Source organism: Heptranchias perlo, chromosome 23 (assembly GCF_035084215.1).
Source record: "Heptranchias perlo isolate sHepPer1 chromosome 23, sHepPer1.hap1, whole genome shotgun sequence".
Taxonomy (NCBI): Eukaryota; Metazoa; Chordata; class Chondrichthyes; order Hexanchiformes; family Hexanchidae; genus Heptranchias; species Heptranchias perlo.
This window is the reverse complement of record NC_090347.1, coordinates 30,058,872-30,073,614: the sequence shown is the minus strand read 5'-3', so window position 1 is coordinate 30,073,614 and position 14,743 is coordinate 30,058,872. Positions and strand designations below refer to the sequence as shown.

General features: G+C 44.7%; 1 protein-coding gene across 2 annotated transcripts in view; it reads left to right on the top strand.

Annotated features, from left to right (window-relative positions):
* Window positions 1-985: 985 nt before the first annotated feature.
* LOC137341220 (E3 ubiquitin/ISG15 ligase TRIM25-like) overlaps window positions 986-14,743 on the top strand; it is a 40,261-nt gene continuing 26,503 nt past the window's right edge. Inside the window, exons 1-7 of one of the 2 annotated variants that reach the window (XM_068004287.1) lie at window positions 986-1,737; window positions 4,862-4,945; window positions 5,043-5,273; window positions 6,767-6,938; window positions 7,863-7,934; window positions 9,995-10,099; window positions 11,956-12,057. In XM_068004287.1, coding sequence (XP_067860388.1) covers window positions 1,162-1,737; window positions 4,862-4,945; window positions 5,043-5,273; window positions 6,767-6,938; window positions 7,863-7,934; window positions 9,995-10,099; window positions 11,956-12,057 — 1,342 coding nt within the window. In that variant the 5' untranslated portion in view covers window positions 986-1,161. Of the gene's footprint in view, window positions 1,738-4,849; window positions 4,946-5,042; window positions 5,274-6,766; window positions 6,939-7,862; window positions 7,935-9,994; window positions 10,100-11,955; window positions 12,058-14,743 lie in introns of both variants that reach the window. The other variant, XM_068004286.1, reaches the window with a different exon arrangement.

The following is a 14,743-nucleotide window of genomic DNA, read 5'->3' as shown; positions in this document are numbered from 1 at the left end:
TAGGATTGCAACGGGATCTTGATAAATTGGGCCAGTGGGCCGATGAATGGCAGATGGAGTTTAATTTAGATAAATGTGAGGTGATGCATTTTGGTAGATCGAATCGGGCCAGGACCTACTCCGTTAATGGTAGGGCGTTGGGGAGAGTTATAGAACAAAGAGATCTAGGAGTACAGATTCATAGCTCCTTGAAAGTGGAGTCACAGGTGGATCGGGTGGTGAAGAAGGCATTCAGCATGCTTGGTTTCATTGGTCAGAACATTGAATGCAGGAGTTGGGATGTCTTGTTGAAGTTGTACAGGGCATTGGTGAGGCCACACTTGGAGTACTGTGTACAGTTCTGGTCACCCTATTATAGAAAGGATATTATTAAACTAGAAAGAGTGCAGAAAAGATTTACTAGGATGCTACCGGGACTTGATGGTTTGACTTACATGGAGAGGTTAGACAGACTGGGACTTTATTCCCTGGAGAGTAGGAGGTTAAGGGGTGATCTTATAGAAGTCTATAAAATAATGAGGGGCATAGATAAGGTCGATAGTCAAAATCTTTTCCCAAAGGTAGGGTAGTCTATAACGAGGGGGCACAGATTTAAGGTGAGAGGGGAGAGATACAAAAGGATCCAGAGGGGCAATTTTTTCACTCAAAGGGTGGTGAGTGTCTGGAACGAGCTGCCAGAGGCAGTAGTAGAGGCGGGTACAATTTTGTCTTTTAAAAAGCATTTGGACAGTTACATGGGTAAGATGGGTATAGAGGGATATGGGCCAAGTGCAGGCAATTGGGACTAGCTTAGTGGTATAAACTGGGCGACATGGACATGTTGGGCCGAAGGGCCTGTTTCCATGTTGTAACTTCTATGATTCTATAAGTTCAAAATGCTTTCAGTCAGAGGTCCGACTGCAAATCGAGACAGTTGCCAGCTTGCATTCTGAAGTAGTTTTTTGGTCTTCGCTGTGCACCGTAGTTGTAGCCTTTAACCTGGTAGGGAACGAGGAACATCGGCGAGCAGAGTTTCTTGTTTAGTATTTGTGGAGAATGGACAGAAGCTGATCACAGAAGAGGTTTGCGTCTGAGTCTGGCGGAGGATGGGCCGGAGACAAAAACTAATCTCTCCGACGCTGCACCTCGAGTAAGATGCAGTAGTTTGATCGGCTCCCCCCCATGGCGGCAGCAGATCTTTTATCTCTCGAGCAGCAGCTCTCCTGCTCCATTTGCTTAGAAGTGTTCAGCGACCCTGTCAACCTTCCCTGCGGACACACGTTCTGCCTCGACTGCATCCAGAAAAACTGGGATCAGAATTCACTCAATTCGGTCAACGCCTGCCCACAGTGCAGGGCCGCCTTCGTCCCCAGGCCCTCCCTTCAGAAAAACATTGTTCTGTGCGGGATAGTGGACGAGTTCAACAGGATGGGGCAGGTGGCTGCCAGGCTGACCACTGGCTCAGATATTCCGTGCGATTCCTGCATCAACAGGACAAAGGCAGTTAAATCCTGCTTAGTGTGCTTGGCCGCATTTTGCGAAGCCCACCTCAGGCCTCACTATGAGGATGTTGCCTTTCAGGACCATCAGCTCACCGATCCGGTCAAGGACTTGGATAAAAGAAAATGTAAAGTGCACTGCAAACTTCTGGAGTTCTTTTGTAAGACTGATCAGATGTGCATCTGTGGTTTGTGTATACTGCACGCCCATCGAGATCACACAGTCATTACGACAGAAGAGGAGACCACCGATAAAAAGGTAATGCGAACTCACACTTGCACGTCATTTAAAGGGGAACTGTCCTTATGAAAGAGCGTTCGGCAAGTCTTTTTTTGATTGTGCACGGAGAGTGTTAACAATGAGAGTGGCCTCCAGATACTTTCTCCTAGTACTCAACACAAAAGTCTACTTCCGTAGGTAAGGGCTTGCTCCCAAGAATTGAATCCTTACCTTATTCTGGGATAGCAGGGTGCACAATGAATGCTTTTAACTGTGAAGGAATGCACTACAAACAGTATCGGATCTCACTGTACATTCCTGGGGGTAAATTTTAACTTCCAGCCAGGAAGGGAGTGGGGGAGGTGGGGGGGGGGGAGATTTCCAGATGCGAAATCCAGAAGGTAAGTGGGCGATGTCCCATCAATGGCACTTCTGGGTTTTGCACCCGGCAGCGAAAGGAGCTGTATGTTAGAGGGGTGGGAGGGGGAGAGAGATAATCAGGCTTGGAAAAAATCGGAGGTGGGGGGAACGTGGATGACATCAGGGGGGTCAGCCAGCATCGTGGATCATGGGGTCAGCCAGCATCGTGGATCATGGGGTCAGCCAGCATCGTGGATCATGGGGTCAGCCAGCATCGTGGATCATGGGGTCAGCCAGCATCGTGGATCATGGGGTCAGCCAGCATCGTGGATCATGGGGTCAGCCAGCATCGTGGATCATGGGGTCAGCCAGCATCGTGGATCATGGGGTCAGCCAGCATCGTGGATCATGGGGTCAGCCAGCATCGTGGATCATGGGGTCAGCCAGCATCGTGGATCATGGGGTCAGCCAGCATCGTGGATCATGGGGTCAGCCAGCATCGTGGATCATGGGGTCAGCCAGCATCGTGGATCATGGGGTCAGCCAGCATCGTGGATCATGGGGTCAGCCAGCATCGTGGATCAGGGGGTCAGCCACCATCGTGGATCATGGGGTCAGCCAGCATCGTGGATCATGGGGTCAGCCAGCATCGTGGATCAGGGGGTCAGCCAGCATCGTGGATCAGGGGGTCAGCCACCATCGTGGATCAGGGGGTCAGCCACCATCGTGGATCAGGGGGTCAGCCAGCATCGTGGATCATGGGGTCAGCCAGCATCGTGGATCATGGGGTCAGCCAGCATCGTGGATCATGGGGTCAGCCAGCATCGTGGATCATGGGGTCAGCCAGCATCGTGGATCATGGGGTCAGCCAGCATCGTGGATCATGGGGTCAGCCAGCATCGTGGATCATGGGGTCAGCCAGCATCGTGGATCATGGGGTCAGCCAGCATCATGGATCAGGAAGAGGTCAGCAACCACGGGGATTGGGGGGAGGAGGATGGGTGTCAGTACCATCAGGGATCGGGGGTGTCAGCAAACATTGTGGATTGGGGGGGTCTCCCATCGGTTGGGGGGGGGGACGGTGGGCGGCCGATCACGGGGGTCCTGTCAGCCAGGTGAGCTTGTTGGGCCTGGATGAAGCATTCCTGCTCCTCCTGGCCCACAAGCAGTGCAATAAAGGCACTCACCTCATGGATCCGGCCCTTCCCGCCTGCTTTCACCTGTTGTGAATCGGAGGCGATGGGAAACCCGAACAGGTAAGGTTAAAGTTGTTTTAATTGTCCAATACACAAAATATTAAATACCTCAAGTATCTCAATGAGGTACATTGCCCTTTTAAGAATTGGCCTGCTGGATTTAAGTAGGGGTGGGACTTCCAGGTGTCCGCTCTCCACATGCAGACAAACCTGCCTGGGTTAAACCCAGAAGTGGGTGTGTTCGTGCCGGGATGCCGTCCCGCTCCCAAAACATAGCATTTTCACTTCCCTTCCACCCCAACTCACCTGTTTTTGGGGATTAAAATTTGCCCCTTGATCTCTCTGACTGACGCCAAATACCACACTGACAGATCGTGAGACCAGCCTAAGAATCAATGAGAAAAGGATCCAATCGAGTAGATACCGAGAAGGTATTTCCTCTGTTAGGGCAATCTAGAACAAGGGGGTACAATCTTACTATTAGAGCTAGGCCAGTCAGGAGTGAAATCAGGAAGCATTTTTTTCACACAAGGGTAGTGGAAATGTGGAATTGTCTCCTCCCCCCCCCCCCCCCCCCCCACCAGGCTGTGGATGCTGGGACAATTGGAATTTTCAAGACTTTGAGATGGAGATATTTTTATTAGGTAAGCGTATCAAGGGATATGGATCAAAGGCAGGTAAATGGAGTTGAGGTACAGATCAGCCATGATCTAATTAAATGGCAGAACAGGCTCGATTATATTAAGATCCTGGACTGGAATCTTGCAGAGCTGGCTGCCGTGCTGCTTTTGGCCGATGACGATGGTTTCTGAATTCCAGTCAAACGTTTAACGTGAGGAGAGAGTCCATATGAATGTTGTCTCTCCATTAACATTAAAAAATACCACAGAGTTTAGGTCCATGTCTGTCTTGAAACCACTTTGCTTCGATGTAAAAGCTGTAGTATAACTAGCAAGTTAGCAGTATCTCATTTATAATTGTGTCTGGTGCTGCAGTTTTTAACCTTAATTTTAAATGGCCACTATTTTCAAATGGTGATCTAAATGATGTTAGGAAGGTATAATTTCAGACCTGCTGCTCAATAAGTTTTAGTGCTGCAGGTTGGCCTATAAGCTTTCTATTTAAACTGTGGCCTTTGTTGCAAAACAATTTCACTTCACAGTCATACCAACGCTACAGTTATAGCCTTCCTACGATACAACAGTGACTACACTTCAAAAGGACTGTAAAGCTCTTTGGGACGTCCTGAGGTTGTGAAAGGCGCTATATAAATGCAATTCTTTCTTTTTAAATCTGGAGTCTAGGGCCAACCTGGCACAGTAGGGAAGCAGAGTGAGGCTTCCTGCAGAAGGGGGTCTCACTCCACTTTGACTCAGAGCCCGATCAGGCCTTGACTCCACATTTACACTTCATAAGTTTAGCATGAAGTGAAATGAAAAATACTTCACAAAAACAGAAAACTGGTCGGGTGAATGCAGCCTTGCATAAATGAGGCTGTTGTGATTAAGCTGGTAAAACATTATTTAACATATTCAGTATATTTGAACAAATGTTTTAATTGGCTGTTTTGTGTGTGTTGTGAACCCTACATTAAGAAACTTCTTCAGGAAGAAAAATTAAGAAGGCAGAGACAGATCGAAGATATTAATACAGCAATTATTAAATTAAAAGAGAATGTCACTTCTATCAAAGTGAGTATTAACCCATCCTTTTAAAATAATTGTAACATTTCTCCTGCTCCTTGTTTCAGTTCTGTTAGTATCTGTAAAACTTCCCTTCATCAATTAGGAAACGACATTTCAGGTGAAGTCCGACATCGACAAGCACTTTGGTGATCTGATCAACTGTATTAAAGAATCGCAGAGTATTGCAACAAATATCATCGAGAGTGAGGAGGCAGTTGCTTTGGCCCAAGCCGACAGCATCCAGAGCTGGCTGAACCAAAGGTGCACTGGACTGACCAGGAAGACCGATGAAATAGACCGGCTGTTAAAATCTGACAACATACAGCTCCTGAAGGTAAAACCCAACTCTTTCACCGAAGCTTTTTTCAAACTCATTTGCTTTTCAAAGCTTGAGGTTATCCGCGGTGCAACGATCAGAAATGTTACTTGGTGAGTTTGGGCTTCACATTTAAATTGAGGAAGTCCATCCTGCACGATCAGTGACCAAAGAGCTAAATTAAGATGGTGCACCAGCCAACAGAGGGCAAGCAGCTTCCTAAGGCTGTCGGAGGGCTCATTTGGATGCATGCCTGCTTCATTGGGCATTGGGCTGGCAGGGAAGCTGTTGATCTGCATACCTGCCCCGCTAGGCTGCCAGGAAATCTGCTCTCGTGTTCCTTCCCAGATCAGCAGACTGGCAGGAAACTTGCTTGGATACATTCTGGCCCTGCCCAGAGTGGCAAGGCCCTAACTTGGGACCACTCCAATAGATTGGCAGGAACTTTCTCAGATACGATTCCTGTTTCACTATACAGTCAGGAATTCTGCCCACCATTAACCTCATCTCATCCAATAGAGAATTTGATTGGATTTGATCTTGCGTTGTCAAACATTCCGAGGTGCAGACCTCCTGTCTGGGTACCTGGTAAAATAACATAGAAATATTTTTAAAAAGTCACTTCTAAATCCCTTTGTTTATCTCTGTGCAGGAGGGAACATTTGTTATTGGTTCATCTTTACCCTTCCTCTTGGGATGAGGACTTGCCACCATTGTCTTACCTGACTAAAGATTGAGCATGTGACTTGCATCTAGACCTGTTCCAATTCAGCTTATAACCCTCCTGAGTGATCGGAGTTGATTTTTGACCAACCTCCCCGACGTCTGCCACCTGGGTTTCAGTTTTGGGCTGGGTCATGGTTAATGGAGGGTGTGTTTGTTGTTGACTTTGATGTCGTTAGTTATATTGATTTTGGTACCTGTTCAGAGACACCAGCGTGTCATTCTGTCTAAGCTCTTTAGTGGAGCAAGGTTGTAAGAAGTCTCCCCCTGTTTACACACTGAAGGCAGCGCAGTGACATAATGCGCAACGTTACTGAGATGCCAATTATGTCGAGCGCAAGTCCATTTGTTAAAGTAAAGTGGGACGAGTCCTCACTGCAGCAGATATTGCCGCTCGTCAGTCAACCCTGGACCAGGTTGTTCCAACCTCTGAACCTGTTTGAAAATACCCTCGTACCATCGTCTAGAATTCCTCTATAATTGTAAAGATGTAAGTGTCCGGGGAAAATCTGTCCAGGCCAGCAAGCGCTAAAACTGCTTTTACAGGTGGACTGAGCTGGTGTCCACGTTCTGTTTATGTTGCCGAAAGAGATGGGGATCAGGACAAACCAGTTTGTTTGGTGATGCTCATGGCCTCTGGCAGTAGCAGAGCTTCCATTGGCAGTGAACCAGCAATGAGAAGGAAGCATGGTGCAGTTTCTTTCTTAGTGAGGGGGGCCATGAGTAATGTCTTTTATGTGAGGGTGAATTATGCTGACAGATTATGCTTCTGATATCCTGCTTCGTAGGAATTTCAAGCCCGGGAAGAGACGGAGGCAGATCAGGTTTTACCCACGTTAGACACTGATATCGATAAGCAGCTCTCCAGTTTGAAGAGCGTCGTTATCGAACTGACTAAAAAGATTATGCAACAGCTGCACGAGGCCCACAGAGAGAAGCTGCCTGCGATCAAAGAAAATGGTTTGTACTTTGCTTTTTTTTCCAATTTTTTTTCCCATTCCTCTCCTGAAGGTGTTGCCTCCCTCACCGGGTTCCATGGATGCCAATTGTTTGCTAGTAGCCATTCTTCATGCCTGAGTGCTGGCAGGCTATGCGACTATGAAAGGCATCACAGTTAAACCTTTTCCTGCTCCCATTGGCACCCCAACACATGCACACACACCATTTTCATGAAGGATTCCTGTTTAGCGACCAATTTAACCATTCCCTTACCCAGTGATCCTGAGCCCAATTGTATTCCTTGTCCCTCCTCCCCTTCGCCAACAGCCTTGGCTGCATCTCAGCTAACTCAGCAAAAATTGGTGATCACACCTGGGATCTTCCTGGTTTTTGTTATCCCTCTTAATAAATGAAATACTCATTATTTTAAATTGCCATTTTGAAGTTTGTGATACTTCCAGAAAGTGGAGAAAGTCAAAAAATAAATTAACATAGAGCAGTTCTGTGTTGTGGATATTTTAATGCTGAAGGTGCAAAATCTTTTAACTGTGGTGATCTAAGTTTAATCTGCATACACCGAGATCCAAGCAAATTCTTTCACTGATCCGCAAATCAGTGCCAAGTACCCATTTTGCATGTCTTAGCGTAGGTTACTTTTAATTCTTTTTGTTGATGTGTTGTCAACCTATTGCTTAAAACAGCATTCTAGTGCAGAATAAATTATGTACTTTGTATTCCATCGTGATTTCTTTTTAATAAACACTACAATTTGTGAAAATGGATGTTGTCAAGCTTTCAGAGTCCTGGTGATCAAGGGTGTAATTTCCACCTCATTCATCACGATGGGAAAACTCCACCCTCTCCTTTTGGATTTCTACAATTTATATTGTTTGGCTTACTCGAGGTGGTTTACGCTGTAAAATATATTTTTCTGCTGTATTTCAGGACCTTGGGCTAATAGTCAACATCCCAAATTACATCAGTACCCTTCGACAACGACAGCATCTCAACAAAAGGGTAAGGGTTCTTTTAGTTACGAATTGCCATGAAGAACGTTTGTATTGTCAGCTTGGCTCAGTTGGTAGCACTCCTGCCTCTGACTCGTTGGTTGTGGGATCAAGCCCCATTCCAAGAGTTGAGCGTTGTGGGAGAACCTTCACCACATGGACTGCAGCGGTTCAAGAAGGCGGCTCACCACCACCTTCTCGAGGGCAATTAGGGATGGGCAATAAATGCCGGCCTCGCCAGCGACGCCCACATCCCATGAACGAATAAAAAAAAAAGCACGTAATCTAGGCTGACCCTGTGATGCAGTACTGAGAGGAGTGCTGCATTGTCGGAGGTGCCGTCTCAGATGAAATTGAAACCGAGGCCCAATTGGCTGCTCAGGTGGATGCAAAAGATCCTGTGGCACTATTTGATGAAGAGCAGCGGGGTCTCCTGATTCCAGTGCCATTACACAAGAGTTGATGTTATCTGATCAGGCCAGAGTGATTGAACTGGTAAATGAGGAGGTGGGGATAGGGTGGTGGGATGGTGCGGGGGAGGGGGGTTTTCCAGGTGCCTGTGGCATGACAGAACTTGGCGCTTACGCAAAAAAATTAATGAAAAGAACTCTGGAAAAAGGTCCAGAAGAATCTTAAATGCTTTATTTTGGTCTCTAAAAATAGTTAGAAGATCTGAGAGAGTTAAGTACTGCATTATTCATTTTTATCTGCTGATTTAACTTGATTTTGTACATATTTCTTTCTTGTAATAAACAATTTGTACTTTAGTTTGAAATATATGGTCTGTAAGTGTGATGTTTTTTCACCTATCGGAGAGATCAAACTACAGCGGTCTGTCCAGGCTGCATCTCGAGTGCTAGGCCTAGATTTGGTCGTCGAGAAAGCAGGGTAATATTCAAGCACTGGAGACTGATCCCCAGTGTAAACAACAACAATACCTTGCATTTATATAGCAGCTTTAACATAGAAAAATGCTCCAAGACAATTCACAGAGGCAAAAGGGAAAATAAAGAGGTTTTAAGTTATGAGGAAAGACTGGAGAAACTCGAGCTTTCCAGCGTGGAAAGGAGATGTTTGAGAGGCGATCGGGGTCGACAAGAAATCCAGCCACTCCTCTACAGAGCTGAGCTGGAAGTGATGTTAAAGGGAGGCAATTACGGGGTTGGGGAGGAGGAGGGGGGCATGAATACCCATGCTCCTCCTAGCCTTACAAAAATGTCTTTTAAAAAAAAACGTTTACTTGCCTTTTTTTGAGTGGCCTTTAAAGGTTAGGCTGCTCTACGCTTAGTACCAATGGACAGAGCATGCGAGGCACCAGTTGGTACCTCAAAATTGCATCGGGGTCCTTTGCATCTCATTGGGCCCCAATTAGCATTTTGAAAGTAGGCTTCTGCCTGAAACAAGTGGGCATGTGAAGGCCCCAATACCAGAAGCAGGAACGGGACAAGAAGTGGAGAACTGCCATTTTCGGACCGTTACCACCCATTTCTATTGGCCGGAGTCCGTGAAAGAGTCCCCTAATATTAGAGGTATACAAGATTAAAGATAAAGCCAGACTATTACATTAAATAAAATTGCAAGAGGAGGACAAGGGGGACACAGGTTCAAATTAGTAAAAGATAAATGTAAGACTGGTATTTGTAAGTTCTTCACACTAAGAGAGGTCTAAACATAAAACAGACTTTCTGATCGAATAGTGGAGGATAATTTAAGAAATAATTAGATACTGCATTGACAAAATGTAGGTATTTCCTGATTGGATGAACGAAGAAGAGTAGAATAGCCTTCCTCATCCATATTGATCTTATGAGTACACTGTGGACATCTGGTGCAACTTCCATTATAACCCATTGGTAAAAAGGTTCTGAAACTGGCTACATGTCATTCATTGCAAGCACAAGGTTAGATTTCAGTTCATCAGTCTTGGGCCTGCCCATGGAAGAGCTCACGTAAAGAGTTTTGTGAAATGTAACATTCAATAGAAGGGTAAATGTTCATGATACTTGAAGTACATTATTGAATAAAAAGCGATGTGGAGGTCTCACATTTAACTTGTGTTTTCTATTCCAGTTAATTTCCAGTCCTTGCCAACTGCCAGTCTCTGTGGTACTCCTCAACCTTTAATACCATCATGTCCTCGGGGCTTTTGGCCCATTCCAACTCCTCAGATAACTGGTAAGAAGTTCACCAATTATAGAATATATGACGCTGAATATCACTATATAAATATAAGGAAAAACATTTTAGAACCATATGATGGCCAAGAAAACCATCCCTTAATGTCAACTGTAAAATGGCAAATGGAAACTTGAATATTAGTGAATCGTCACACTGCTTTGTACTACTGATTTAAAATCAGTCATCTTGTATTTAAGTATTGTGGTGTACAAAGCTTGCTTTATCTAAACAAGTAGCTCTAGATTGGAGTGCTCTAACATTTCTAAGCTGACCCTAACTGTGTTCTCACCCAGCGTAATGATTTCTCTGGTTTATTAGTTCTGAATTCTTTTCTTAATTTATACATCATTCACATAAGTCCTCAGTTAGCAAAGTTTCTGGATCTCTTCCTTCACTTTTTGACATCCTTAATTGTATATCTGTTATTTTTACTTCTTTAGTTTACCATTCCTTTATTTTTGCTCTCTAGAATTTATTAACCAGATTTTATACTGTTTTAACCCACTTCTACCTCTGTAACATCACCCGTCTCCACCCCTGCCTCAGCTCATTTGCAGCTGAAACCCTCATCCATGCCTTTATTACCTCTAGACTTGACTATTCCAATGCTCTCCTGGTCGGCCTCCCATCTTCCACCCTCCATAAACTTGAGCTCATTCAAAACTCTGCTGCCTGTATCCTAACTCGCACCAAGTCTCGTTCACCCATCCCCCCTGTGCTCGCTGACCTACATTGGCTCCTGGTTCGGGAACGCCTCGATTTTTAAAATTTTCATTGTTGTTTTCACGTCCCTCCATGGCCCCGCCCCTCCCTCCCTTTTTAACCTCTCCGCTTCTCCACCTCTCTCTCCTCCTTTAAGACCTCCTTAGAACCTACCTCTTTGACCAAGCTTTTGGTCACCTGTCCTAATATCTCCTTATGTGCCTCAGTGTTAAATTTTGTTTGATAATCAAATTGGTGAAGTGCCTTGGGATGTTTTACTACATTAAAGGTGCTATATAAATGCAAGTTGTTATTGTTATAGTACCCTTGGCTGGCACAACTAATATGGCAAGAAGAAGGTTCAGTAGATGTCAACATTCATAGATAGGAAAGTAATATATAATTAACTATTAGCATAATAATTCTCAGCCTGTCTTCTCTGCACTGGATTATATTCCATGACCAGATATTCAAATTCCAATGGGAAGGTTAATGCGCAAAGTTGGGTTGTCTGCGAACATGCAAGTATTTATTCAATTGAGATCTGCAGTAGGGTGTAATTCCATTTCTAGATGCAATCTAGTAATTATCACGTATATAGAAAATCTTTTGTCTCCATGCACTTTCTGTGTCAATTTTTTCCATTACTTTCCTGTACTCTTATTTATAATGGAAACTACCTATGTAAACTTGTCACGCTGTAATTATACCCTCCTGCAAATGATGGCTCTGCAGGACCTCAGTTTCATGTCTCCTACCTTCTGACTCCGTGCTGTTGAGAAACTCATATGCTCCAACTCACTGTAAATTTTGTCACAGTCTTATACAAAAATAAAGACTCAACATATGGCTTTAAAATGGTGTCTGAATTCCATCTGCATGCCCTGGTTCAATTAACCCCCTTTCACCTGAAGACTGCACTTGATTTTCACTCCCCAGTGGAATGCCATGGAAAATCAACTAGTAAATAATAGTGAGTGGGATATGGCAAATAGTTCATGAGCACATTATGTAGGTAGCTCATGAATTCATTGGTTTTTACGTTGGGTACATGTTTTTTTTTTACCATTGCATCTGAAGAGAATTTTTTGCCAAGCCTTATAACTGTGTTAAGTGTTTATAAGGAGTAATATTTTCTTTTTCTGTTTCAGCTGATTTCCAGTCCCTGCCAAATCCTACTCACCATGGTGCCCATCAACAACCTTTAATACCATCTCCGGGTCTTTGGACAATGGTCACGCCACAGATAAATGGTAAGGTGCTCTTCAGTTATTAGTGTTAGCCATTAAGTGCGCATCATACAACACCAAAATTAAAATGCAAATGGCGGGGAGGGTTGAAACTGGGTCGTGCTGTAGGTGAGACATTAGCCTTTCACTTCTGGGAACTGGGTTTGAATCCAGCCCAGCCTGATGAATGGAAAGCATGTTTTGGCCGTAAGTATCCTATGTGAAATGAGTCTCAATTCGGTCCCTAGTGGGCATGAATTCAAAAGCACAAAACTGATCCTATTTCAACACTAAATTGGCAGTCTCATTGAGACAGACAACATGATGGCTGGTGTGAGAAATGGAAAGTGTCAAACTGGTGTTTTAGCATCACCTTGATGAGCATAAAATTTACTGGAAAGCGAAAGCAGCAATGTCAGGAATACACTTATTGCCATGTTGCTCTGAATCATGAACCTACTAACAACATTCCAGCGTGCAGAGTCCAATAAATGCCATAATATATTATAACACAATATATCAAAAACTTAAAAGTCAAATAAAATATTCAGCTTATGATTCCTTCTCTAACCTCCATACACCAGTACACACTCACATTACACTCTCATTTGTTTCTCTGCTTTCGGGCTATCTGCATGACATCACTGTATAGATGTGCTCACTGTTGAAGTATATCTGAGAAACATTGATGTACGATTACATGGAGCACGAGAGAAGTGTATTTTCATCACATCATGGCACTCTATTTGATGTGTTTTGACATAATTTATGTCGTCGTGTTGTGCGTTAATAAACAAACAAAATCGTTGTGTCAAATATTTTTCAAATGAAACCTAGAGAGGTTTCAAATGCGCCTCAATAAAAAGCATCTCAGGTTCCGGAGAGTGATTAATAGCTCCCAAGTATCATTGTTTCCTAGGTAACTCGGAGAGAAAATGAGCTTGGAAGAATGAGGCATGAGGGGAATCATGGAATATATGTGAAGTGATAATTGTTCCACCTTATATTTGTGTACCCATTACTGCTTAGTTTACGCAGTGTGCTTTTTAAGATTATAAAATTAAATTTATATATTTAAATGAAGTTTCAGAAGTTGTTAATTCACCTTGATTCATAGTATTTTAAGAATACATCCTATTAAAACTTTACTACCGAACAAGTTTAGCACAGAATAAGAATTAAGATTTGAAGCCATCAAACCACCATTTATGCGCCTTTTGGTTTAAGAAAATGCAATCGTGGAAGTCTTTATTTTTCTTTTTCTTCAATTTTTAATGTCGCTCATTCTGATGCTATAAAATGCATTCAAAGATACAAAAAATACAGTATAGGTCTCATTGAGGAGAAATTTAAAAAAAAAATTGTTTTTTAAAACAAAAATCTCCATTAAATGCCAGAAATGTGACTTTGGGTCCTGCTTTGTCTAAAATTTGGGGCGTAAATTTATAGCCTGTTCAGAACTGGTATAATGCAGAAAGTTCTCATTCTCTGGCCTTTTGAACGGGGTAGGGGGGCACCATTCCCTGTAAGCTGCGCGCGAACGTGCAGCGGTCTGTTGTGTGTCACGCACTTCGACACTCTGTCCGCGCACATGCACCAAATCTGGGCCAGGACTCCCAGGAGCTGGATCACATATCCGGCAGGAGCATGCACTGGAGTTTCGCAGGCCCTGGTCATCCTCGTGGTGCTGTCCGTGTTCGGAATCGGATCCGGCTCTGTGCGCACCAGGGAACATCGGTTCGAGGCGGGTGTTTGGGGGTCGGGGTGGGGGTCAGGGCGGGGGTCGGGGGCACGCGATGTAATAAGTAATCATGAGCAGCATGGAGTGGTACAGCTGGGTGTCCTCAGCAAACATATGGAAATTATTCCCATGATTAGGGATAATGGCACCAATTGTCCTTTAGGGAAGGAAGCCTGCCGCCCTTACCCGGTCTGGCCTATATGTGACTCCAGACCCACAGCAATGTGGTTGATTCTTAATTGCCCTCTGAAATGGCCTAGCAAGCCACTCAGTTGTAAAATCTCGCTACGAAAAGTCATAATAAGAATAAAACCGGACGGACCACCCGGCATCAGACCACTAGGCACCGGACACGACAACGGCAAAACACCAAGCCCAGTCGACCCTGCAAGGTCCTTACTAACATCTGGGGACTTGTGCCAAAATTGGGAGAGCTGTCCCACAGACTAGTCAAGCAACAGCCTGACATAGCCATACTCACAGAATCATATCTTTCAGCCAACGTCCCAGACTCTTCCATCACCATCCCTGGGTATGTCCTGTCCCACCGGCAGGATAGACCCACCAGAGGTGGCGGTACAGTGATATACAGTCAGGAGGGAGTGGCCCTGGGAGTCCTCAACATTGACTCTGGACTCCATGAAATCTCATGGCATCAGGTCAAAAATGGGCAAGGAAACCTCCTGCTGATTACCACCTACCGTCCTCCCTCAGCTGATGAATCAGTCCTCCTCCATGTTGAACACCACTTGGAGGAAGCACTGAGGGTAGCAAGGGCACAGAATATACTCTGGGTGGGGGACTTCAATGTCCATCACCAAGAGTGGCTCGGGAGCACCACTACTGACCGAGCTGGCCGAGTCCTGAAGGACACAGCTGCTAGACTGGGCCTGCGGCAGGTGGTGAGCGAACCAACACGAGGGAAAAACTTACTTGACCTCGTCCTCACCAATCTACCTGTCGCAAATG